Source organism: Pituophis catenifer, unplaced genomic scaffold, assembly GCF_029215685.1.
Source record: "Pituophis catenifer annectens isolate HBS135680 unplaced genomic scaffold, rPitCat1.0.hap2 SCAF_8, whole genome shotgun sequence".
Taxonomy (NCBI): Eukaryota; Metazoa; Chordata; class Lepidosauria; order Squamata; family Colubridae; genus Pituophis; species Pituophis catenifer.
In genome coordinates this window covers 30196996-30224549 of record NW_027256888.1, presented here as the reverse complement: position 1 = coordinate 30224549, position 27554 = coordinate 30196996, and the positions used below count along the sequence as shown (strand labels likewise).

Sequence of the window (27554 nt, the reverse complement as noted above, 5' to 3'; positions counted from 1 at the left end):
ATTAGGAATCAAGCTCAGTGCAGGTACTTATGTCCTCTGCAGAATCCTTCAGTCTTCTCACAGGAGAATCCTGTTAATTACTTATCTATTAATCTTAGAAAACATAATTGCCATTATTTTTAACTATTTTGATTAGGTGTAATATTACCATTTGAAACCATGTCTTTGATATCACATAATGGCACATTCAACATTTATTAATAGTAAACCTATATGATAATCAGGTATATGTTCCCTAGTCAGTTGTAATTTCTAAATTTGCTAAAATATGTTAAGTTTTCTTTTTTTAAAAAATAAATATTTTATTGATTTTCAACAATTAAAATACAAAAAGAAGAAAGTTTGTGCATAACTGTGACCATTTACACGACATATTACTATATTTCACTTATACTCTATACCCGTGATGGCGAACCTATGGCACCTGTAGCCATATCAGTGGGCATGCCAGCTCAGCTCTGGCGCGCATGTGTGCACCAGCCAGCTGATTTTCAGGCCTTCTGGGCCCACCAGAAGTAGGGAAACAGGCTGTTTCCTGTCTCAGGAGGGCCTGGGGGGATGGGGAAGGCCCATATTTGGACGCCAGTCAATTCCTTAACCAGTTTTGTATTTTTTTCCAATATTTTTTCGATTCTGGGCATTGATCTGTCCCCGTCCCCACACACACACACACAGCCAGTCGAGGGTTAAGGAAACACTTTGGAACGCACCCAGTTCTTATCTCCGACTTGGCAGCGATAGACACACCGTCTGCCAAGTTACTTTATTTTCACAAACAGACAGATAAGATACGAACGTTCAAGAAAGTCCAAACAGAAATAATATTCCTCCCAGCAGTTCCGGACGAGGCTTTAGTGACTGTCCAAGGTTTTGCTTTGTTCGTCACAAAAGATCCTTGACCACCACTCTCTATTATATAGTCTCTGGGGTGTGGTCTCTGGGGTGTGGTCCAGTGACTCAGTTCTAATCCCTAGCACGCCTCCCAAGCTGCTGCAAACGTTTATCACGCCTTCGGAGGCGTGCGTCCAGGAATGATGTGTCATTATCACTTTGACTCGAATCAGCTATCTCCTCTCCCTCGGCCGGCACTTGAGACAATGCCAGAGGGGAGGGGCCTGGAGAGGGAGGCCTGGCTGACTCCTCTTCCTCATGCTCGGAGCTTTCTTCCTCCGATGGGACAGGCTCAGAGGGCGGGGCCACAACACTATCCCCCACCGCAGGGCCCTTCCCCCGGGTCTGACGGTCGGGATGGGGTCGGGACGGGAACTGTTCGTGGAAAGCCCACACCAGGTCAGGGGCCTGAACGGCAGACGCGTCCACCCAGGTGAAATCCTCGGGCCCGTACCCCTTCCAGGCGATGAGGTATTGGAAGCGCCCCTTCAGCCAACGGGAGTCCCGGATACTGTCCACCTCGTACGTCGAGGCGTCGTCCTCGTCGGCTGCGGCTGGGGGGGCAGGCGTCGGCGGGCGGCGGAGATGGCTCGCGGGGGCCTCAGGGACCAGGAGGGACCGATGAAAAACAGGGTGGAGCCGCATGGAGCGGGGTAGAGTCAACCGGTAGGCCACCGGATTGATGACCGCCTCGATAGGGAAGGGCCCGATAAAGCGTTGGGCCAGTTTCCGTACCGGCCGGTCCGTGGGGAGGTGTTTCGTGGACAACCACACCCGATCTCCTACTTCCAGCGGTGGCGTCGCCCGGCGGGCGCGATCGGCGAACCGTTTATAATCCTCTTTCGCCCGGATCAGCTGCCGCCGCACCAGTTGCTGCACCGCCTGCAGCTCTGAGAGGAAGTCCCAGGTCTCGGGAACAGGGGAGTCCATGATGATCAACGGGAAAAGCCGTGGATGGTATCCGACGTTGGCATGGAACGGGGTCATCTGGGTGGAGGTGTGTTGGGAGTTATTAAAGGCGAACTCCGCCAGGGGAAGGTACTCGGCCCAGTTGTCCTGCTGCTGGTTGACAAAACAGCGGAGGTACTGCTCCAGTATGCCGATGACCTTCTCCGTGCCCCCGTCAGTCTCCGGATGGTGCGACGACGACAGGCACACCTGCACCTCCAGCGCGGCCATCAGGCTTTTCCAGAAGCGGGCCGTGAACTGGGCCCCGCGGTCCGAAACCACCCGGTCCGGCAGGCCGTGGAGGCGGAAGATATGTTGCAGGAACAGGCGAGCCGTGGTGCGGGCCGAGGGCAGGCCGCGGCACGGGATGAAATGTGCCATCTTCGTGAGTGCATCTACCACCACGAGGACGGTCGTGTACGTAGCGGACAGGGGCAGGTCTGTCAGGAAGTCCATGGAGATGGCTCCCCACGGTCTCTCCGGTGTCGGCAGCGGCTGGAGGAGTCCAGGAGGGGGGCCGGACGCGGCTTTGGCCTGTCGGCACATCACACAGGACGTCACGTAGGCGTGCACGTCGTGCCGTACCCGAGGCCACCAAAAAGTCCGTGTCACCAGGTTCAAAGTCTTAAAGAAGCCGAAGTGCCCCGCCGCGGGGTTGTCATGACACTGGTTCATGACGAGGGCTCGGAGCGGACTCGTGGGCACGTACAGCCGACCCCTATGTCTGAGCAAGCCCTCCTCCACAGTCCATGGGGACGCGGGGCCGACGTCCGCTCTCCGCTGCTGCGACCAGTCGTCCCGTCGCTGCGCTTCCAGCACCTGAGCCCGCAGGTCCACCGGTTCCTGGACCGCGGCCAAGGAGTCCGCTGGCAGCACCGTCCGGGGGGGAAGGGAGTCCTTGGGGCAAAAGTATTCCGGCTTACGGGATAGCGCGTCCGCCCTCTGGTTGAGGTTGCTCGGAATGTAGGTGACGTGGAAGTTGAACCGGGCGAAAAACAACGACCACCGGATCTGCCGCTGGTTCAACTTCCGTGCCGTGGTGAGGTGCTCCAGGTTCCGATGGTCCGTCCGCACCTCCACCTGGTGTCGGGCCCCCTTGAGGTGATGTCGCCAAGCCTCGAACGCGGCCTTGATGGCCAGCAACTCCTTTTCCCAGATGGTGTAGTTGCGCTCGGAAGGGTTGAGTTTCCGGGAGTAGTATGCGCAGGGAAAAAGAGTGCCGCCATCCACCGGAGCCTGTAGCAGCACCGCCCCAATCGCCACGTTGGACGCGTCTGTCTCCACCACGAACGGACGGTGTGGATTGGGGTGCCTCAGGACTGGCTCCGTGAGGAAGGCCTGCTTGAGGACCTCGAAGGCCTGCTGCTGCGGGGGCCCCCACTGGAACGGGACCTTCTTTCGAAGGAGCTGGGTCAACGGCAAGGTCAGGGTGGCGAAGGCCGGGATGAAGGTCCGATAGTAGTTGGCGAATCCCAACAGACGCTGGACGTCCTTCACCCGACGCGGGGGTTCCCAACTGCGCAAGGCCTCCACCTTGTGCGGGTCCATCGCGATGCCCTCGGGGGTGATGATGTGCCCAAGGAACTCTATGGAAGTCTGGAAGAAGTAGCATTTCTCCAACTTCGCATAGAGCTGGTGCTCCCGCAGGCGCTGCAGGACCTGGCGGACATGCTGGAGGTGACTTTCCGGGGTCCGGGAATAGATCAAAATGTCATCCAAGTAGATCACCACGAACCGATCCAGCATGTCCCGGAACACATCGTTCATCAAGTGCTGGAAGACTGCGGGGGCGTTGGTCAACCCGAACGGCATGACGGTATACTCGAAGTGTCCGTACCGCGTGCCGAACGCCGTCTTCCACTCGTCCCCCTCTCTCACGCGCACCAGGTTGTAAGCCCCTCGGAGATCGAGCTTAGTGAAGATCGAGGCCTCCCGCAACCTCTCCATCAGCTCCGGGATCAGCGGCAGGGGGTAGCGATTTCGCACTGTGATGGCATTCAAGCGCCGGTAGTCGCAACACAGGCGCAAGTCCCCCGTCTTCTTTTTAACGAAGAGGACCGGGGCCGAGAGCGGGGAGGTCGAAGGCCGGATGAACCCACGGGCCAGGTTCTTTTCCAGGAAGTCCCGCAAGGCGGCCAGCTCGGGCTCCGACATGGAGTACAGGCGTCCCGATGGCAGGGGCGCGTTGGGCATTAGGTCCACCGCACAGTCGTAGGGTCGGTGCGGGGGCAAGCGGTCCGCCTCCTTCTCGCTGAACACGTCGGCGAAGGGCGTCAGCTCCGGAGGCAAGGAGACGTTTGGGGCAGAGACGTCCTGGCCGGCGCAGGTGTGGCGAAGGTGGTCGACACACTGCAGGCTTGGGAACGAGATGGCGTTTCTCGACCACGCCACCTGAGGGTCGTGCGCCCGAAGCCAGGCCATCCCCAGGACCAAGGGAAAGTGCAGATCCGCCGTTACGTAAAACTGGATCGCCTCCTTGTGGTTTCCAATGGCGAGGCGCAAGGGCTGGGTAGCGGTTTTGATGGGCCCCGCCACGAGTTCCCGCCCATCTATAGTTTCAACCCTCAACGGAGGGTCCACTGGAACCAAGGGGACTTTGTAATGGGCCACAAAGGCCTGGTCCATAAAGTTCGTGGTGGCCCCCGAGTCCACCAGCGCGTGCGCTTGGAACCCCTCCGACCGGTTAGCCAACAACACCCGGGTGTTCAAAATCAGGTGCCGAGGGGGCTCACAGTCCACAGCCGCCGACTCCGGCGGGGCATGGTCACGTGCCTGACCCAGAGTTTCCCCTAGGCCAGGCCTGGCCCGTTTCCCAGCAGGTCACGCCGAGACTCCGGAACAGGCCTGAGCGGTCCACTCCGCTTCCGGGGACACGAGGCAGCAAAATGTCCCGCCTCGCCGCAATAGAGGCACAACCCCCCTTGACGTCTCCGCATCCGCTCCTGGGCCGTCAGTTGAGGTCTGGCTGCTCCGAGCTCCATAGGCTCCTCAGCCGTCGCCACAAAACGCTGTGCGGTCCGGAGCGCTGTCGGTGCGAAACGCGTGGGTGCCGACGCTGTCGATGGTTCCGGAAGAGCCCGACGGGGCCGTCGCCGTTGCAAGCGGGCGTCGATACGCAGGCATTGGGTCACCAGTGCGTCGAGGGTCGGTGGCGCCTCCACACGAACCAGCTCGTCCTGCATCTCGTCGGAAAGGCCGTCCTGGAAGGCGTCCATCAGCGCCACCTCATTCCAAGCCGAATCCTGAGGGGAGGGGCCTGGAGAGGGAGGCCTGGCTGACTCCTCTTCCTCATGCTCGGAGCTTTCTTCCTCCGATGGGACAGGCTCAGAGGGCGGGGCCACAACAGGCATAACCACCATGCATGAAAGAAGGTACTCTGCTTTTGTCCACATTTCCAACAATTTGGGGTTAAATTTGGATATATCTTTGCCAGTCTTGAAGGTGCCAAATACCAGCGATAAAACATTTTGTATTGATTTTCTTTGTATTTTGCTGATTTTGTTATTTTATAATTTCTGTTCCAAATCATTTCCCAACTCTCTAATTTGATGTTATATCCTACATTTTTTCCCAAGCTATCATCGCTCCCTTAACTATGTCCTCGGCTCTGTCAAATTCTAATAAATAATTAAAAAATTTAGTTATCAATTTTTCATCCGGGTCAATCAATAATTTTTCTAATTGTTGTGGGACCAATTCAATTCCATATTCTTCTTTATCTTTTAAGTATTGTGACTTTAATTGCAAATAAGGCCACCAATCTATATTTATTCCCTGTTTTTCTAAATCTTGTCTACTTTTTAAATTTCCTTAACAATCTAAAATTTCTTTGTATTTGGCCATTTTATTTATATCCATAGTGTTGGGATGAATCATCGCCTCCATTGTCGACACCCATCCAGGCATTTTCATATAATGTTTTTTCTTGATTTCTTGCCATATTTGCATTATTGCTTCTCGTATCTTATGATGAAAAAAAAATGAATGTGTTTTATTTTCATTATCCCATAGGAAGGCATGCCACCCTTTTTGTAAATCATGTCCTTCCGATGTGAGTAATCTTTTATTTCTCAAATTAATCCACTCCTTAACCCAGGCTAAGATTGCTGCTTTATAATAGAGTCGCCAATCTGGAAGCCCAAGGCCACCTCTGCTTCTGCTATCCTGGAGGTCTGTTAGTTTTATTCTCTCTTTTTTGCCTGTCCATAAAAATTTTGTTGTAATTTGGTTCAAATCTGTGAAAAATTTCTTATCTAGTTTTATGGGTATGGTTTGAAAGAGGTAAAGCAATTTCGGGAGAATATTCATTTTAATAGTAGCAATTTGGCCTAATATAGATAATTGTAATGTACCCCATCTTTCCAAATTCAATTTTATTTGTTGCACTAATTTTACATAATTATCGTCTTTAATTGGGGAACACCTTGCTGTCAACCATAATCCAGATATTTAATTTTTTTCGTGCTCTGTAGTCCCAATTCTTTCTCTAATTCTTTTTCTTGTTGTGGTATCATATTTTTGACTATCATTTTTGGTTTTGTTTTGTTAATTTTAAGACCTGACACTTCTCCAAATTTTTCTGTCTCCCTTATTAAAGTATGTCCTGTCTCTTTTGGGTCTTCAATAAAAAACACCAAGTCGTCTGCAGACGCTTTTAATTATATTCTTCCTTTCTAATTTTAGTTCCCTTAATTTCTGAGTTTGCCCTAATTTTCTTCAATAATGACTTTAAAGTCAAAATAAAAAGCAGAGGTGACAGAGGGCATCCTTGGTGAACTCTTTTTTTTATTTTGAATGGTCTTGTAATTTCCCCATTTATTATTATATTTACTTTTTGAGAAGAGTAAATTGTTTCAATCATCTGTTCAAATTTTTCTCCAAATTTCATTTTTTAAATTTGTTTTATCATATACTTCCAATTTAAATTGTCGAAAGCTTTCTGCGCATCCAGAAAGACAAGAGCCACTTGTTTCTCTGGATGGGCCTCGTAATACTGTAGTATGTTCATAACTGTTCTTGTATTGTCTCGGATTTGTCTCAGTGGGAGAAAGCCATTTTGATCAGAGTGGATAATTTCATTTAATATTTTTTTCATCCTTCCTGCTATGACGGTCATAATTATCTTGTAATCTACATTCAAAAGAGAAATTGGTCTATAATTTTGAATTTTGTTTGCATCAGTACCTTCCTTCATGATCATTGTGATGTCTCTCTCCACGAGACAGGCAGTTCTGCTTCCAGTAACACCTCATTGTACAATTCTAAAAGAATCAGTTCTAATATTTCCCCCATATTTTTGTAGAATTCTCCTGGCAAACCGTCTGGTCCTGGTGTCATATTGTTTTTTTGTCTTTGGATCGCCTCTTTTAACTCTACCAATGTAATCTCTCTATTTAACATCATCCTCATCTCTTCCCCCAATATGGGCATACCTTCCTCTTTTAAATAGTCATTTATTTTTTCCCATATCCACTTCCTCTTGATTATACAGGTTCTTAAAACATTCTAATGTAATCTTTTTTATTTCTTCCTCATTGTTTTGTAAATTCCCTGTCTCATCCTGTAGTTGGTGTATTATCCTACTTTCTTTTTCTTTTTTTAGTTTATATGCCAACCATCTTCCAGGTTTGTTTGCATTTTCGAATTGATATTGCCTCGCGTATTTGACATTTTTAACATGATCTGTTTATTCTATTAAATTTAATTTATGTTTAACTGATGTTAGCTCTTCCTTAAATTGTACATCATCTGGCCTTAACTGAATTTTTTTTTCTAAATATTCTACTTTTTTCAATAGTACATCCTGTTGTTTCCATCTTCTCTTATTCCTCATTGACGTATATGCTATTGTTATCCCTCTTGTAAATGCTTTTATTGTGTCCCATAAATTCTGCAACAAGGTATGTTGTTTTTTATTAATGTCAAGGAATAAAGTCAATTCTTTCTTCATCTTCTGCATATACTCGTCTTCTTGAAGTTGTCAGCGTTCCAAATTAGGCTCTCTTCCAGCGCTGACATAACAAGATGAACTTTTACCTAGTTTTGTATGTACAGATAGTGTTTCCTGGGAGACGAGGGTGGGGGCTACATTCCTGTGAAAAGAACGTGCCGGGAGGTAGAGATGGATCTGCATGATGGCCAATGGGACATTGGGGTTGGCGAGCGGAAGAGGAGGGGGTTGGAAGGAGGGGCCAGTTTGGCTGCAATTAGAATCAGGAATGTCGGCTATTTCTGTTCTTAATAAAAAGTGATTTATTAGAGAGACTGCGCTTGATAATGGAACTTATTTAAGACAGAACCGAAACCTGACAGACAGCCAAACTCTCTCAAAGCCAGGCTGGCTGAGTTTAAATCATCCCGTTCCCTCCCAGACATCTGGTCGGACGGACTATGGCTGAAGCCAAGCTCTCGGAGGAAAGCCTGCTTCAAGAAACGGGAGGAGCAGAAGCGGTCGTGATTCCAGCCAACTTGGAAAATACAAAGGTAAAAGATAAAGAAAAACCCCTAAGTGAATTGGGAAGGGCGAGCTGGGGATGGGAATGGCAGCGAAGCCCAGACAAGGCAGCACCTCCCCACCCCAGGATGAGAGACGAGGCAGAGGACAACCAACACCAAGGCCGGCCCTCCAGAGCTCAGCACAGAGAGGAGAGGGCAGAGAGGGAGGAACCACCCCAGTTCAGAGGGAAGTTCGATGGTGACCCAGACAACCTCGCCCAATTCCTCGATTCAGCTGAGATATACATAGAGCGGTTCGGACACCTCTACCCTTTCCCCAGAGCCCTAGTGCATGCTATCTCGGAAGGGCTGGAGGGAGAAGCAAAGAGGTGGTCAGCATCACTCTACAAATACAGGGCCCCCCAGCTACAAGATGCGGATGGGTTCTTGCAACTATTGAGAGCCCGTTATGAGGAGGAGGAGGAGGACCCCTATGTGGAAGACGAGCTCAGAAACCTAATGCAGAGGGGGAAGCCTATCAGAGAGCATATCCGTGAATTCAGGAGAGTCATTGGGACACTGCCTCCCCTACCAGAGCGATTGCTGGTGTATTTTTTTAGAACAAGCCTAGATAAAAGAATTTCCCAAGTGACTGCCTATCGTGACATCCCAAACCGACTCGCTGAATGGTTCCGGGTAGCGATAAAAGTCGACAGAGGGCTGCGGGCGAGTGACACGTCAAAACCACCAGAGGAAAAGGAGAGAGGCCGACCAGACCAGGGGCCACTCAACAGACGAGAAACCCCAACATCACAGCCCTCCTACAGACCAACTGCCCACGGAGCCCACTGAAATGCTACAGATGTGGAGGAAGCGGCCACATAGCAGCAAGATGTGGAACGCCTAGACCGGGACCAGCTCCACCGCCCAAAGCACGACCGGAACGAGGGCCCAAGCGCGTCACCCACGTACCGCGGGAAGCTCCCCAAATCCCTGAGTTTTTCGCTCATCCGACCGAAACCAGAGGAATCCCAGAGGAGGGAGATCAGTCCCCCGAACCCTATGACACGGAAGACGAAGGCGAGGATGACCCGATGGTGAGTGGACCTGTCCATCCTTTTCTTTTCCCCATACGCCTAACAGCCCCCAAAACAGGGGCCCAAGAGACTTTCCAAGCCCTAATAGACTCGGGTAGCACACGGTGCCTAATCAACCTACCCACAGTTCTAAAATTGGGAATCCGAGCTAAACAGCTCAAACAACCAATTCGCTTCGAGCAAGTTGATGGGTCCCTAGTGGGAGGAACGTACGCCACACACTTGACTGAACCCGTGAGACTAGAACTCGCAGATCACTGGGAGACGATCCGCTTCATAATAGCGCCCAAGATGACAGAACCAGTCATATTGGGACTCTCATGGCTCGACAAGTGGGGCCCAATCATTTGGTGGCAAGAGGGAACCCGCAGGCTGAGAATAGCAAAGGGGCCCTAACCCCTGCCGCCCCGACCAGAAGAATTCCCTCCCACGCTGAAACCCCAAAGCAGCCCTCCACTACAGAAGAAAACACCACCAACACAAGGGTCCCTCCCAGAAGGTGCAGCAAAGCAATTGGCAGCCGCACCCACCACCGCTTGTAACGCAAACAAGATCCCAAGGGAGTACCAAGACCTTGCGGGGGTATTCAGCGAGGCCGAGTGTGACATTCTGCTCCCCCACCGCGAGACCGATTGTGCCATCGAGATTATCCCAGGAGCGAAACTACCCAAACCTAAAATGTATGCCATGACGCCCCGAGAAATGCAGGAAATGCGGGACTACATAGACAAAAACTTACAAAGGGGATTTATTGAGCCAGTGAAACCAAGGGTAGCGGCGCCGGTCATGTTTAAAGAGAAAAAGGACGGCTCCATGAGACTGGTGGTCGACTTTCGAAGTTTCAACGCTGTTTGCGTACACAACTTGTACCCCCTCCCCCTCATGAAAGACATGCTAGCCCACCTAGCTAAAGGGAAGATTTTCACCAAACTAGACCTTCGAGAAGCTTATTACCGAGTACGCATAAAGGCAGGAAATGAATGGAAAACAGCATTCAACTGCCCCCTGGGTAGTTTCCAGTTTAAAGTAATGCCTTTTGGATTGCAAGGAGCCCCGGCAGTATTCATGCAGTTAATAAACGAAGTCTTACACGAACACCTTTACAAAGGGGTCCTCGTCTACCTGGATGATATTCTTATCTACACGGAGACCATAGACGAACACATACCCCTCGTCCGCCAAGTACTGAAAAAACTGCTACGGGCAAACCTATATGTCAAACTGCCAAAATGCGATTTCCACCAATCACGGCTAGACTACCTGGGCTACCGAATATCAAATGAGGGGATAGAGATGGACCCAGCCAAGGTCCAATCAGTTCTACAATGGCAGCCCCCTCGCACCCGCAGACAACTGCAAAGTTTTCTAGGCTTTGCGAATTTCTACAGACAATTCATCCCCTCGTTCGCAAAGATTGCCAAACCTTTGACGGACCTCCTAAAGACAGGAAGCCCAGCGATGAAACCTCGCCCGGGACAACCCCTACAGTGGGACCTGACCTGCCAACAGGCATTTGAGATGCTAAAAGGACTGTTCGCGAAAGAACCTGTCTTAAAACACCCGGATCCGGAACAGCCTTTTGTCATCCAAGCAGACGCAAGTGATGTGGCAGTAGGAGCCGTGTTACTCCAAAAGAACAACCAAGGTGATCTACAACCCTGCGCCTACACCTCCCGCAAACTCACTGATACGGAGAGGCGATGGGCGGCGTGGGAGAAGGAAGCGTTTGCAGTAAGGTGGGCCTTGTTGACCTGGCGGCACCTTCTAGAGGGAGGCCAGAAACCATTTGAAGTCTGGACTGATCATAAAAACCTAGAGGCTCTAAAAACCCCACGAAAACTGTCGCCCAGGCAAGTGCGGTGGGCACAATACTTCAATCGTTTCAATTTCGAGCTTAAGCACATCCCAGGAGGGAGAAATTTCCTGGCTGATGCCCTCTCCCGGATGCCCCAATACAACAGTGAGCGGGAGCAGGTAGTGAATGCCATCATCCCCTCCACCCAAGCTGCGGCCCAAGTGATCACCAGACGGCAACGACGTGACCAGCAAGGCCAACTTGCAAGTGACTTAACTGCAAAATTAAAAAATGAAACGCTGACCGACCCCTGGTATCGGGACAATCAACATCTCTTGACAAAAAGAGATGAACTAGCATGGAGGGGGACAAAGCTCTATGTCCCACAGAGTTTACGCATCCTGATTCTCAAGAGGAGCCACGACGTTAAACCAGCAGGACACTTCGGGTTCCTAAAGACTCTGCACCTAGTACGAAGGCAGTTCTGGTGGCCACACATGAGAAAGGACGTAGACAGTTATGTAAAAAGCTGCACCATTTGTGCCACGATGAAGACAAGGCCAGGGTGCCCGCCTGGATTGTTGCAACCAGTAGCTGAGCCAACAAGACCATGGGAGGAGATTGCAATGGACTTTATAGTAGACCTACCGAGGAGCAGTGGAAATACAGTGATCTGGACTGTAATAGACTTATTCTCCAAACAGGCACACTTCATTCCTTGTAGTGGACTGCCTTCAGCCCGTCAGTTATCCAAACTGTTCCTGAAACACATTTACCGCCTACATGGAGTCCCCAGGAGAATCATTTCCGACAGAGGGGTCCAGTTCACAGCAAAGTTCTGGAGGGAGTTTCTACGATCCATAGGTTCATCCCAAGGGCTCAGCTCAGCATTTTACCTGAGCACCAATGGGGGGGCAGAAAGACTGAACGCTATGATAGAACAGTATTTAAGATGCTACGTCGACTACCAGCAGTCCAATTGGGCAGACCTCCTATCTTTTGCGGAGGTTGCATATAATAATGCTGTCCACAGCAGCACGGGGCTAACCCCGTTCAAAATAGTGAGTGGCATGGATTTTGTTCCCATGCCAGAATACCCGAGGGAGCCCCCTTCCTCAGTCAGTTTGACCGACTGGATGGCAATGTTGAGACAAACTTGGGAAAATGTTAAAAGGGCGCTGGCAAAGGCGGCTCAATCTTATAAGGACCAAGCAGACAAGCACCGAACTCCCCAAAGACCATTTCAGCTGGGAGAGAAAGTTTACCTCTCTACCAAGTACTTGAGACTTAGACTCCCGAGCAGGAAATTGGCCCCAAAATTTATAGGACCATTTCCTATAATAAAAATAATCAACCCCGTTACAGTGCAATTGCAGTTGCCATGGCTTTTGGGGAAAATTCACCCCGTTTTTCACAGTAGCCTTCTAAAACCTGTAGTGGGGTCTACTTTAAGGCCAACTCCACGTGAACCCCCTCGGCCCCTGGTTGTTGGGGGCCAAACGCACTACGAGGTGCAGCGGATTCTTGATTCAAGATGGCACAGGGGGCGCCTTCAGTACTTAATTAAATGGAAGGGTTACCCATTGTCAGAGGCTTCCTGGGTGAAGAGCGCAAACATCCAAGCTGATCGCCTTATAGCAAAATTCCATGCAGACCACCCGGGAAAGCCGGGAGGGGGGGTGCACAGCCGGGGAGGGGCTGATGAGACTAATCTTGTTGTGTTTTCCCTATGGGATAAGTGATGTCGCAGAAGTGAAGGGAGAGGGGCCGGATGTCAGCGTTCCAAATTAGGCTCTCTTCCAGCGCTGACATAACAAGATGAACTTTTACCTAGTTTTGTATGTACAGATAGTGTTTCCTGGGAGACGAGGATGGGGGCTACATTCCTGTGAAAAGAACGTGCCGGGAGGTAGAGATGGATCTGCATGATGGCCAATGGGACATTGGGGTTGGAGAGCGGAAGAGGAGGGGGTTGGAAGGAGGGGCCAGTTTGGCTGCAATTAGAATCAGGAATGTCGGCTATTTCTGTTCTTAATAAAAAGTGATTTATTAGAGACTCTGCGCTTGATAATGGAACTTATTTAAGACAGAACCGAAACCTGACAGAAGTATTTGTGGGTTCAGAGTCCATCTCCTATTTTTTCTTTTATTACCTTTCCAAATTATTCTCAAGGGATTATGATCTGCCCAAACATTCGGGAGTATCTCTATATTTTCAATCTCTTTAGTTATTTCTCTATTTGCCCACATCATATCAATTCTCAAAAAGGATTTGTGTGGGTTAGAGTAGAAAGTAATTTTTTTTCCTTTGGGATTTAATAATCTCCATGAATCTATCAAATTTAGTTCTTCAACCATGTCAAAGAAAGTTTTTGGTAATACATCCCCCCCCCTTTTTTTTGTTTATTACAAACATAATCATTTTTTCCGTCCACTATTCCATTGTAATCATCCACTATGCATATATTTTTATAATCTACCTCGATAATCTTTTCATGTGTTTTCTTATAAAATTCCCTTTGTTTTTTATTGGGGGCATATACTGTATTTTTTGGAGTATAAGACGCACCCTTTTCCCCCCAAAAGGTGAAAATTTAGGTGCACCGAATGTAGCCCCGTCCACCCACTGTCCCCCACCCTTTGGCCTATGCCTCGCAGCAGTTACCTCCTTGCAAGCAAACAGCAAGAAAAAACAGCTCCTTTCAGCTTCAGCACAGCCTAATTAGCACAAGTTGATTGGATGGCCTCCCGACTCTCAGCTGATTTCCTCTCTGCTGTTTTGCTCACGGCTCTGCAGCTTGCTGCAAAGAGGTAAATTGCTGGAGCAGATTTCTTTTTTCCTTGTGCTAATCAGGCTATGCTGAAAACGAAAATGAAAGTAAAGCAGGCTTATTGTTGTTTGCTCCAACCAGGCAAAATTGCTCAGAGGCAGAGGGAGTTTTATTTTTCTTCTTTTCCTCACCAAAAAAGGTAGGTGTGTCTTATACTCCGGTGCGTCTTATACTCCGAAAAATATGGTATATTAACTAATAACATTTTGGTATCCCCCAGTATCAATTCAATCAATAATGCTCTTCCCTTTGGATCCTCATAAATTACCTTGGCTTTTATTTCTTTCCTAATATATACCACTACCCCTCTTTTTTTTTCTCTGCTAGTGCTGCAAACAAATTTCCCAATTTATTGTATTCCAAATACTTCTGATCTTGCTTTTTAATATGTACCTCCTGGAGACATATAATATCTACATTCTGTTTAGCTAATATCTTGAATATTTTTTTCCTGTTCACCTGGTCATTTAATCCGTTCACATTTATTGATAATAATTGGGTTTCTTTTTCCATTTTCCTAATTATTTGCTGATCTCTGATTTCTAGCTGTTCTGGTGATTCTTTGTTGTCTAGTCCTGGTACCCCTTTCTTCATCTCAATTTTCTTTTATCGCCTTTGAACTTCCTTCTGTTTCTTCACCTCCCGATTCTTGCCTCTGCTCTTCTAGGCTAGTGACCTCTAACTTCTCTTTACTGGTTGAATCCTTCTTCATTTCCATCAATTGGTCATACAATTCTTGAGCTTTGTCTAGGTCATCCACTTTAATTCTTTTACCCTGCCAATTTATCAGCATTCCCTCTGGAGTAATCCACCTAAATAGTATTTTCCTTGTATTCAATAGAGATGCTAAAAATCAATAGTCCTTTCTCTGTTCTCGAATTTGTTTGGGAATCTGTTTCAGTGTTATGATCTCTTTTCCGTGGTAGAACATAGGTTCTTCTCTTGTAATTTTGTATATGATGTCGTGAACCTTTTTACGCGCAAATCTAATATTACCTCTCTAGGCAGATAATGATGCCTCGTGTAATTGGTTTGGACTCTGTATACCTCATCCAATTCATTTATAATCTCCCTCTTATCCCTTTGAAGAACTTCTGCGATCAGTCCTGCCATTACTTCTCCTAGATTGTCTTCTTTTGTTTCTTGGATGTTTTGAAACCTCAAGTAAAAAGAGGCTCGGTCCATTTCAAGATGTATCAGTGAACTTTCCAGATCTTTATGTGTCGCCATCAATTTTTGATCTATTTGTTCTACTTTTTTTTCAGTTTGTTCGATTTTCATTTCAACCGCCTTGATTTTTTCTTCGTTTCTTTGTATTGTCTCTTGAATTGAGTCCATTTATTATCCAAAGTTTGTACATCAATTTTCAGGTCCCCATGATTTTTTATCATTGTCTCCTGAAGCTTCATCATGGTTTCCTGTATCATTACCAGGATAGACTGCATCGATTGAGCAATTAAATTAGAACTCAATTTTTCAGCAGGCAGCATCCCTTCTATAGTTCTTTGAGTTGATGGAGAAGCTGTCACCACTGTCAGGTTTGATGCCACCTTTTTCCCTGTTCTCAATGTTGTGGTAGTGATACTAGTCATTTCTTTTAAGATTCTACTTTGTTCTCCCAAAATTTTATAGACTTTTTCCCAAATTACTATCCACTGCTTTTTTCCCCAATCAAAAATTTATGTTTCTTTCTTTTATCAAAATTTAGTTCAGTTATCTATATGTTACTTATAGTTCTATAATTATTTTAAACTCTAGTTTTCTATTTCTATTAACTTTAGTTGCTTACTCAACAAAGAAAAACTATATAACTATATATCAATATACAAATATATAATATAATACAATATACTTAGAGATAACTCAGTATACTTCCTCTATATTCCTCTATATTCAATCAAATAAATTTAATTAAAATAGATTTAACTAAATTAACTATATTAAATATCTTTGATTTATAATAAACATCTCTGATTTAATAAGTAGTATTTGTAAATAAGTCACTATTAAATATAATATCCCCAGTATGGTCTAGCTAGCCAATAACTTCTATTAATACCAATCTATATATTTATGAATACAATCTTAGTGCAAAAGTGATATCATAAGAATGTTCCGAAAAAGAAGAAAACCGTTACTAACCTAATAGTCACCACATATAATAAATATAATGTGACAATCTACTTCATATTCCATCCAGAACAAAGTCTCTACTGTAACTTTTAGGATTTCCAAAGTCTTACACTGTTCTTAATATTTATGTCTTCAATTCCAACACCACCTCTGTCCTCTTTTCCGCTTAGTCACTTAATATTATGTCCAAGTCTCTTTGTCACTACAAATCCTCCTCCTTCTTCTCGCCGCTCACTCACTATCTTTCTCCAACGTCTTTACTTCTGCTGATGTCTCTCTGCTTTCTCTTTCTAGTTATGCATCGTTGTTCGCCTTACCCAGACGCTGATCTTCCTGAATCAATCTTTCAAGGCTCCATATGGTCTTATTCTCCTCTCCAGGATTTCTTCTTGCCTCTTGAATTCTCCCTTTTCACTTGTTTGTTTCCTTTCTTAAATCCTCTCCTTCGAGCCTCCAGTGATCATATCAATTGTCAAAGTGTGGATTAAAATGTAGATTCCTCTTTTCACCTTTTCTTAGTTCTTTTCTTCCTCCTTTGTCATGCACTCTCCCGCTTCCACTCTTCCATTTATAGTCTTATATCAGTCTTTCTTTCTTTTTTAACTCCCCTCACTCGGCAATTGATTTTAATGAGTCACGGCTTGGCTCTTTTAGTCTCTGCTAGTTTTCTATCAGAGCTTCTTTCAGTTTTGCTGGGAAAAAAAATAGTTTAGAATTACTCACCTTGACAGTTCCGATCTCTACAAGTAAGGAAGTTCCTCGCAAGCATGAATGGTCACAGTCTGCTCGAATCTTTTCTCTTCCAATCCTTTTGTGAGCTGTCATGGTCTCAAGTCCGCCATGTCAAAGTGATCTGTCCCCGTCCACACACACACACAAACACAGCCAGCCAAGGGTTAAGGAAACACTTTGGCACACACCCAGGTCTTATCTCCAACTTGGCAGCGATTTACACACCGTCTGCCAAGTGCGTTTATTTCCACAAAACAGAAAGATAAGATACTTAGCGTACAAAAAGTCCAATCAGAATAATATTTCTCTCAGCAGTTCTGGACGAGGCTTTAGTGACTATCCAAGGTTAGTTTTGTTCGTCACAGGGATCACTGGCCACCACCCTCTATTATATAGTCTCTGGGGTGTGGTCCAGTGACTCAGTTCTAATCCCTAGCATGCCTCCTGAGCTGCTGCAATCGTTTATCACGCCTTCAGAGGCGTGCGTCCAGGAATGATGTTTCTCCTCCGCTCTCATCCGAGCCACCTGTCTCCCTGCTAATCTCCTCTCCCTCGGCCGGCACCTGAGACAGTGCCAGAGGGGAGGGGCCTGGAGAGGGAGGCCTGGCTGACTCCTCTTCCTCATGCTCGGAGCTTTCTTCCTCCGATGGGACAGGCTCAGAGGGCGGGGCCACAACACAAAGTGAAATGACAAGACACATTTGTGTCAGATTAAAGAGGGATCCCCCGTTCCAGGGGGCAGTTGCGAACCGCCTCACTGACCTCCAGGCTTCCCCTCTGTTTCGTGCGGCTCTCCAAGCACAGCACACCTTCGAAGGGTCTCTGAATACGAAAAAATCAGAGATAAAGGACAGAGCTCGTCCTTTTCCCCCTGCGTCGCCCCGACAGCACCACCGGAAGTCATTTCGTTAAGTTTTCTAATAATCTGCTTTATAGATTATAGTAGCTTCTTTTAATTACATTTAAAATAAAATTACATTTTATTTTCAAAGTATTGCAGATGTAAGATGGCTGTTGATTGATCATTATTGGAATATATATTTCAGGGTTTTGTAGTTGACATAAGTTGTAAACAAAGAAGATACTACATGCTTTAATATTTTTTCCCATTTCTGTATGCAATATATGTCTTAACAGATAGCAATTTTGTTCCCTGAAGCAATGATGCCACTAACTTCGTTATGCTGTTTTAAACATTTTAGGACAGAGATGTCAAACTCAAGGCCTGCGGGCTGCATTTGGCCCGCACGGCCATCCTGGAAACTGTAAGGGGCTGGCCCGCATCACTTTGGCCCAGACCACGCCATCTTAGCCTGTGTGCATGTGCACAGGAGGAAGCAAGCGCACACGTACACAGGCCCAGTCCGCCTCCGCATGCAGGGCAACACATGCAGAGTACTTGTCCAGCTTGTTCTGCAGCTTCTGGATCAGCTCATCCTTGTGATCCAGCTCTAGCTCCAGCTCATCGATAAGCACATCTCGCTGCAGGAACTCCCCGATCTTTTCTTGCAAGGCATATTGTAAATCCTGCAGCATCCCAATCCTCAACCTCCACCTCTTTCTCATCCACCATCACCTCCTCCTCTTCCTTGGGGCTCCTGCCTGCGCCCCCCGTTCCTCTCATCGCAACTTTGCCTCCCGCCCCTTCCTTCCCTCCCCACCTCTCTCTCTCTCTCTCTCTCTCTCTCTCTCTCTCACACACACACACACACACACACACAGGTTGGATCGGATCACTCTCTTGCTCTCTGTCTTACTGTGGTGGCAGTGGCAGTCTCGGCTCCCCTAGGACCGTGTCCACGCTCAAAGAACACGCTTAAAGCCAAGCTGGTGTATCTTCATTTAATCGTGGCAATCAGCGCTTACAGAAACCGGAATGCAAAGCTAGCAAAACAAAGACGCAGCTGTCACGCCCTTGCAAGCGAGTCCTTATATAGTTCCTTCCAGATTACATTCAGCTGGAAGGTCTCGTACTTCCTCATTTCCTTTGGACGTACTGGGATGCCGTCACTTTTCTAGAGTGTTCTCAGAGTAGTAAGCTAACCCCACGCGACCCCATAAGGCACCCGTGCACATAAACGCCTACTCGGAAGCCTATTCCACCACCATCACCCATGTGGCTCAACCCCCCCCCCTTCCAGCCGGGTATCCATGTTCTGCCGGTGCATGGACATGATGTCGAGTGCTTCTTGACGCTCGACAGGCAGCACGTCTCACTCAGCCGCTTTCCCTCTTTCTTTCTTTCCTCCACCCCCCCAATGGAGACCCCTGGATTTCCTTCCCAACCCTGCCCGGTCCTCACAGGCACCACGCCCCTCCTCCCTCCCAGCCCCCAGAGGACAACCACAATGCTGATACAGCCCTCAATGAAATCGAATTTGACATCCTGTTTTTGGAGAACTTTTATATTTATAAGTGCACTAGCAATGCTTTTTCAATAATAAAGTGACACTCAAATATAACATCAGTTGAAGAAAAAACCAGAAAAATTCAGGATAATGTTTTAATAATTTCATTGAAGTTTTAAAATAGAAAGAAAAACTAATACAAATTAAGAAAAATACCAAAAAAGAAAAGAAGGTAGAGAGAAAAATATGTAAAAGGAAAAATATATAAATAAATGACCTCCCTCTTCATCAAGAAATGTAAAAACAATTTTAGTAACTTGTTACTTTCTCCAACATTTCAATCTAAGATCTCTTCGTCATATATCTCATATCTATTAGCAAATAATAAAACCTCATCATTAAATCTTAATCCGAAAAAAGCAGTTAAGAGCTACCAAAAATAACTATGTATTTTAATCTTAAATAAGTGAATCAATGTCATATGCTGTTCATTTACTTTACACAGTAACATCATTTTGTCTAAAAATACAAAAAGTTCTCATATCTTAAATCTTTAAAGTCTCATTCAATCAGAAAAGTTTCCATGAAAAGCTGTCAGAAACAATAACATTAGAATTTAATCCTATCAAATAAGGTATCACAAATTAATTTATCATATTCTCTACATCTTCCTTAGAAACGACTTTGCAAATTTAATACTTTTTTCAATTTCAAAACCATAGCTTATCACTTTCTCTAAAAGTACAAAAAATCTTCACATATCTTTTTTATAAACAAATCTTTAAGGCCTCATCATTCAGTTTTGGTCGGAAAAAATCCAGTAAAAGCTGCTAGAAAAAAAATCATATACATTTTAATCTTGGTTGAATAAACTCTATAAAAATTCTTTTCATTTTTAAAATTCTTGAAGTTTATTTCTTTTAAGTAGTGTCCCAGACTCAGATTTCTTTTCATTCTCTCTTTATCTTTTTTCAGAAATTTTTTCATTGGTATAATACATCTCATTTATAAATCAAAAATAAGAAAGTTGTCCAAACCCATCCAAGTAACTGTTCTGATTTATTATTTGTGTGTCCCTTTTAGACAAAACATCAACCAGTTTCAGTTGGAAATCCAGTATAACATCTTTGTAAAAATTATTCTTGTATCTTGTAAATTTTAAATCCATATCCAAAACAGCCTGATTCTCAGTTTTATCCTTCTTTTGTGAACTAATTTTTATAGTAATCTAGAAAAAAAGTTCTGAGTTCATTGTTGCCAAATATCCTTGAATTCTTCCAGAGTTAAAATATTTTTCTCCATTCTCTATTAGGGGCTCTTCTAATTATAATTTTTAATTCTTTCTGGTTGTGTCTTGTAACCAGCTTTCAAGGTCTCCTCTTATCATGTTTTTTTCTAATCCAGGGAAATATTTCTTATACTTAAATTCAAAATCTTCATATATTTTAATAGAATTTTAAACTGCAGGAAATTTCTTATAATTATTTATAAAGCACTTATAAAAATTATTTCATAATCATTTCCAATCAATCTCAATTCTCAGTCAGTTAAATTAATGTTCTAAATACCCTTATTTCCAAATAACAAAGTTTTTCTTTAAATCTTAAATTTACAAGAAGCTTCTTTCATTGAAAATTTCGCCATGTAATAAAACTTGTTATCTGAAGGTTCTTATCCAAAAAAGCCATTGACAAGCTATTTACAGTGAAATTGATTAAGAAAGTGTCTCTTTGAAGCAGTGATGGGTTGCTCCCGGTTCGCACCGATTCAGGAGAACCAGTAGTAGAAATTTGTCATTGGTCGCAGAACAGCTAATAATGGCTGGCTGGCCACGCCCTCGAACCGGTCCCCCGGTTGCCTGTCGCTCGCCCTGGCCACCATGTTTGTCACCGCCATGTTCTTCACACGCGCGCATCCCATTGCCTTGCAAGTCCAATGGGATGTGCATGCGTGAAGAACATGGCGGTGACAGCAGCAGCTTTTTGCATGGCTGCGAAGCTTGCCAGGCCAGGCAGCCCCCTCCCCGCCTGCCAGCAGCTCCTGAATCCGCCGCCGTTGCAGCTGTGGTGGGGACTAGGAAGGGTCATCTTGCCAGACCGCGGCTTCGCCCTCCCCACCACCACTGCCCTCTCCTGCCAAGGCTGCCACTACATCTCCTGTCACCACCACCACCTTTCCTTCAGAGGCACATGGAAGATCTAGAAGGTAAGGCCAACGCTGGCGGTGGGAGAGGGAGACCTGCTGCACTCAGCCGAAGAGCCGCCTGGGGGTGACATGACAAGGCTCACTCACCTTTTGGGCTTGGCGTGCTTGGCCTGGGGGAACGCCATGTGGCTACAAAGCTTGCTGGGCTGGCCAGTCCCCTTCCCACTGGCTAGCAGCTCCCGAAGTCGCCTGCTGCCTTTGCAGCAACGGGGGAGGGGGCAGCCCGGTAAGCGCAGCAGCTGTGTGGCTAGAAAGCTTGCCAGGCTGCAGCCCCCTTCCCCTCTGAACTAGCGTTTCCCAAAGCCGCCAGGGTTGCAGCCGTGCCTCCCCTCCCCACTGCTCCCACCGGTGCTGCCAGGATACCCCACTGCTTGGAGTTCCGGGCAGCGGCGGCGAGTTTCAAGCAGCAGAGGGGGGCGTAGCTGCAAAGCTTGCCAGGCCGCCGCCTCCTTCCCCACTGGGCTAGTGTCTCCTGAAACCCCTGGGGTTACAACCACGCCCCCCGCCATTTGGAGCTCGCCCACCCCTGCCGCTTGGAGTATGCCTGGGACATCTGCCCGACCTCTGATCCGGAGCACCGGCCCCGCTTTCTTCCTTCTGCCGCAGCAGAGCAGCAGTCTCTGCTTCAGTTTGGCATCTCCCCCTTTGCATCAGCGCCGGTCAGCTGTTGAGAGTCCAGCCTGCAGGTCCGGAGGAGATGGCGGCCGTCTAGCATGTCCCTGTTTCCCCGCCCCCACCCCCAAGGTGATGGCAAGCATTTAATACTACTTGTAATATTTATAACATAAAATCCTAACCGTAACAATAAGATTATTCAAAGCCAAAGTATTCAGACTTTTGCTGAACGGCACATAATATACTGCAATAGGGAATGAGAGGGGAGGAGAGGGAGGGAGGGAGGGAGGAAGGAAGGAAGCTGGGAATGAGATAGAAGGATGGATGGAAGAAAGGAGATGGGAATGAGAGGGGAGGGAGGAAGGAAGGAAGGAGCTGGAAATGAAATGGATGGAAGGAGATGGGAATGAGAGGGGAGGGTGGAAGGAAGAATTGCATGTGGCCCCAAATAACTTTTAGGAAGGAAGAGAGGGAGGGAGGGAGAAAGGAAATATTCTAATACATTATTAGTAATATGTTTATTAAGAAGATACATTCAAATATTAAGAACTGAACACCTTTCTTTCTCTACCATATTGTTTTGCTCATTTCCACATTCTTAAAAAAAACCCTAAATTCTCTAAATGGGATCTTTTATAGTCAAGTTAACGAATCTGAGCTAAAGCTTTTGTCATGGAGTACAATAAGTTTTGAACAAGACTTCTAGAGGTCCTTTAGATGTGATTCCTAAAACGTGAGAGAGAGAGAGAGGAAAGAAAGAGAGAGAGAGAGAGAGAAGAAAGAAAGAAAGAGAAAGAAAGAGAGAAAGAAAGAAAGAAAGAAAGAGACAGAGAGAGAAAGGAAGAGAAAGAGGAAGGGGGAGAGAGAGAGAGAGAGAGAAAGAGTAAGGAAGGACCACAAACTCTGGCACTAGACATGGCTTAAGAAGACGCTTTGAAACAGGACAGCAATCTAGGGCTGGAAGGAACCTTGGAGGCCATCTAAGCCAATCCCTGCTCCAGCAGGAAACTTTATATTGTCTGGATTATTTTGATGCCTCTAACAGAGGAAAATTGGCAGAAAGGAGAAGGAGTTTACTAAGACAAGGCTGCCATGCAGAGGAAGGTAGAGATAGTTCTTGACGTACGACCACAATTGAGCCCAAAATTGTGGTTGCTAAGCAAGAGCGTTGTTAAGTGAGTTTCACCACATTTTACTCAATCCATGACCTCTCCTGGCTCTAACAGTCATGTGCAAGCTGGGAAAGAACATCTGAAGGCATGTGTAATGTTCTAAATGTACAGAAGTTATAGTGTGACAGAAAGTGGACTCTGGGTGTGTTTTTCCAAATGTAGTAAATGTGGTTGAATGTGTATAGTTTTAGAAGAGCTGTGTGTGTGTGTGTGTGTGTGTGTGTGTGTGTGTGTACATACACATACAGTATATGTAGTAGATAATGTATCCTTTTATGTGCCTGTACACACTATACTATGTAATATGTATGTACACATATGGCATATATACATAGAATTAAATAGTATATTTTGGATGTTCAGTAGTAGTAAATAAATAGGGAAATTGTATCTCGTTGAGACCTCTGAGGTGAGGAGAAGCCAGGCACCCTAACCCTTGATGTGAATGACGTCAAGTTGGCTACGCCCACCCAGTCACATGATCACCCAGCTATGCCCACCCAGTCACATGACCCCCCCCAAGCCACGCCTACCCAGTCACATGACCACCAAGCCACGCCCAGTCATCTGACCACCAAGCCATGGCCACCCAGTCACATGACCACCAAGCCATGGCCACTAAACAAGCCACGCCCACAGAACTGGTACTAAAAAATTTGGAACCCACCCCTGCTTTGAAGGCTCCAAACTGCTAACTCTCCTGGAATTCAAAGAAAATGGGGCCTTTAACTCACATGGAGGCCTGGACAAGTCTTCATGGCCTTGCAAAAGGCCAACAGGGTTGGGGTCATCCTGATAGCTAAAGGGGGAGGCAGGGGCTACAGCAGAGAAGGCACATCTCCTGGCTCCTACCAACCAGCATTCTTGGCTGACAGGACCCACAGTATGTCCAAACTGCCTGACTGAATTGGATGGCTAGAAACAACTGGAAGAAAATGGTCACTTAGATCAGTGGTCCCCAACCCCCGGTCCACGGACCGGTGCCGGGCCGTGGAGTACCTGGCACCGGGCCGCGCAGCGGTCGGGGGACATGAACGCTGCAGCGCAAAGGCTCCTGGGCCGTGCGCAAAAGCTCCTGGGCCGTGCGCAAAAGCTCCTGGGCCGTGCGCAAAGGCTCCAGGGAAGAGAGCCCCGCGCAGGTACGCACGTGTGGCCCAAAGCCCCTACCCCTGCGCGCGCTCAGCGGGCCACGGTAAAATTATCAAAGGCTGATTGGTCCGCGGCGATAAAAAGGTTGGGGACCACTGACTTAGATAACCCTGCCCCAAGCCATGTAGGGCTTTAAAGGTGATAACTGATGCCATGAATTGCACCCAGAAACATACTGGCAACCAATACAGCTCATGAAGCAGTGACGTTACATTTGTCTAATATCCAACACTTTACTACCCATGCAGACATATTCTGCACCAGTTGAAGCTTCTAAATTTTCTTCAAGGGCAACCCCATGTAGAGCACATTGCAGTAGTCCAGATGAAAGGTCACAGAGCCATGTGTAAGCAAATTTAGGTCCTCTTAGAAACCAAGGTATAAATTCTTGATCCTATCAGCCAAGAATTTGCTGTACTATGTGATATATTGTATATATGGGAACCATTCTTGCTTAAATTTGATTAAAATTATGATGTTAATATATAATGTTAATTTTTACGTTGCTACATATTCCCCAAATTTAAGCTTCCATATCTTGGTGGCTTTTATTTCATTTTTAATCTGTATTATAGATTTTTATTTTTTTTTCAGTAACATTTAGTATTAATGTATGTTTTTGAACTTGTGCAACTCTGGGTTGCACAAATGCTATTTGTTTTTAAGTAAAAATTATCCTCTTAGAAATAATAAATTATAAAAGTCTTCAATAAATGTAAAATAATTTGTAGAAATTATAACCTCATTTCCCTTGCAGGATAATCCTAAGGATTGCAGGTAATTTATATGGTTTATAGCTGTTAGTAGTACACTGAGATTAATTCTGTGGGGAAAAAACATGCCCAAATGGTTCCACTGTATCACACTACCACTCCACATGCTTTGTTGTGAAGCATTATAAATTTATATTTTATTTATTTATTTATTAAATTTATATGCTACCAATCTTACTGTTGAAGATACCCTCAGTCGCTTTAAATACAGTGCTAATTACTTGATTACCAAATGTAGAATTCCACCTTCATATTTCTTTTTTCTTTTTTTAAATCTCTTATAGAAAGAAAAAAAGGGGTTACTAAAGTTACTTTCAGGAGCATCTACTAAACGTAAACTTAGAGCATCACCACCACCATCCCCAACTCTTGAAGTTGAGCTGGCAACTACAGAACTCCCCCTTCAGGGTGCTGTAGGGCCAGAAATTCCATCAATTTCTGGTCAGGGAAGAACAGACACTTGCCCCATGGACAGTGAATCACCTACAATTGTGCTAGACAGTATTCACAGCAAAACAAGTTATTTGGATTCTAATATACCTGTAGTTCCTCCTCCAAGGCAACCATGCTCATCATTGGCTCTAGCATCGAATGAATCCAGATCTGTAATCTATGAACGGTAAGTCATTTTCCTGGATAAAAATGTGTTATTTCTTACATTTCATCAAGAAATGCTGATTATTAAAAAAATATGGAAGAAATTTTCTATTCTCCTTGAATTGTATTCTGTTTGAAATGTATATTTATTTCTAATAAACAGGCAGTTGTTTCTAATATATTGCTTGTTGGACAGTGATTAGAAGGCCATACATGATTAGGGGACTAGAGGCTAAAGTATACAGTATGAAGAATGGTTGCAAGAATTGGGTATGTTTAGTTTAATGAAAAGGACTAGGAGTGATATGATAGCAGTGTTTCAATATCTAATGGGTTGCTACAAAGAAGAGGGGGTTAACTTATTCTCTAAAGTACCTGAGGCGAGAACAAGAAGCAGTGTGTGTAAATAATCAAGGAAAAAACCAACCTAGAAATAAGGAGAAGTTTCTTGGTACTTAGAACAATTCAGCAATGGAATGGGTTACCTTCAGAAGTTGTGGATGCTCCATCACTGGAAGTTTTTAAGAAGAGATTGGACAACCATGTGCCTGAAATGGCATAAGGTTTCCTGCTTGAGCAGGGGGTTGGACTACAAGACTCCCAAGATTTCTTCCAACTCTGTTATTCTATGAAACTATTGTGTGTTTTTTTATGGCTGGCATAAAAGGAAGAATAATTCCCTTCATTAAAGAAAGAAAGATTTGGTTACATTGCATACTTTCAAGGACAAAATATCAGGCATAGCAAGTATTATTTCTTTTATCCCAAATTCCTGATGGAATTTGCAACAAATTCCTATTGCAATCTAAACTGATATGGTGAAAATTTATTTACAGAATAAAAATGAATAATGAAATTTATAAAATATATGAAATGAAAATGGTAATTGCCAGAAGAGATACAATATACACGTTGTCTGTTATTATTAATTCTGAATTTATAGTTTATAATTTATTTATAATTATAAATAGTTCAAATAAGCTTTCTGATTCTTTTGCCTTTTTTCCTAAACAATGGAAGTCTAAATGTTTTTTAAAAAACTTATTCTGCAGATACAGAGTAGTGGTACCCTATCCTCCTCAGAGTGAAGCTGAACTTGAACTTAAAGAAGGAGATGTTGTTTTTGTTCATAAAAAACATGAAGATGGCTGGTTCAAAGGCACATTGCAGCGAAATGGAAAAACTGGCCTTTTCCCTGGAAGCTTTGTGGAGAGTATCTAAGAAAACTAATTTAAAATATTTCAACTCTCGCAGCACTATAGAACAAAGAGAGAGATTGCAGCCATGGAAGGCTGTAACATAAACAAATTTATATTTATGTTTTTCAGTATCCTACAACACAATTCTGGCAGCAAAGATTAAAATAGTTGCATTTTTATCATTTTGACTGTAACGTGTGCCTTGTAATGTTTGATTTATTCTTCAGAGGATTTTAAAAGAGAGTGTTTATGTTTGTGTATGTGTATACACATACATACATACCATAAAAGCTTATTGTTTACAAAGATGTAACTAATTTATTCATTTTTCTAAACCTGAATTCTGTTTAATAGCTAAAGTTTGGTGATTATGATTAACAAGTTATTTATAAGTTAAGGAGAAGCTGGATTCTTTTCTTACAAGAAGATATAATGTCAGATGGCTTTTTACAACTGTGTGACAGTGAAGTAAGTTTTTTAATGGGTTAATGTTGGCTATAATAACGATGATGTGGTATCAGATTGAACCATGCACACTGGGGTAAGATGACATTGTGGATTTGTTTTACTTAGGGTGAGAAACTATCTGTCAATAGCAAGTCTTAATGTCTCAGATAGAAACATTTCTGATGAA

The 27554-nt window shown here is 45.2% G+C and overlaps 1 protein-coding gene across 1 annotated transcript in view; it reads left to right on the top strand.

Annotated features, from left to right (window-relative positions):
* The window catches only part of SH3RF1 (SH3 domain containing ring finger 1), an 84517-nt gene extending 57452 nt beyond the window's left edge, over positions 1-27065 (top strand). Inside the window, exons 10-11 of the mRNA XM_070948569.1 lie at positions 25409-25743; positions 26774-27065. Of these exons, the coding sequence (XP_070804670.1) occupies positions 25409-25743; positions 26774-26942 (504 nt within the window). The 3' untranslated portion in view covers positions 26943-27065. The remainder of the gene's footprint in view (positions 1-25408; positions 25744-26773) is intronic.
* Positions 27066-27554: the final 489 nt, after the last annotated feature.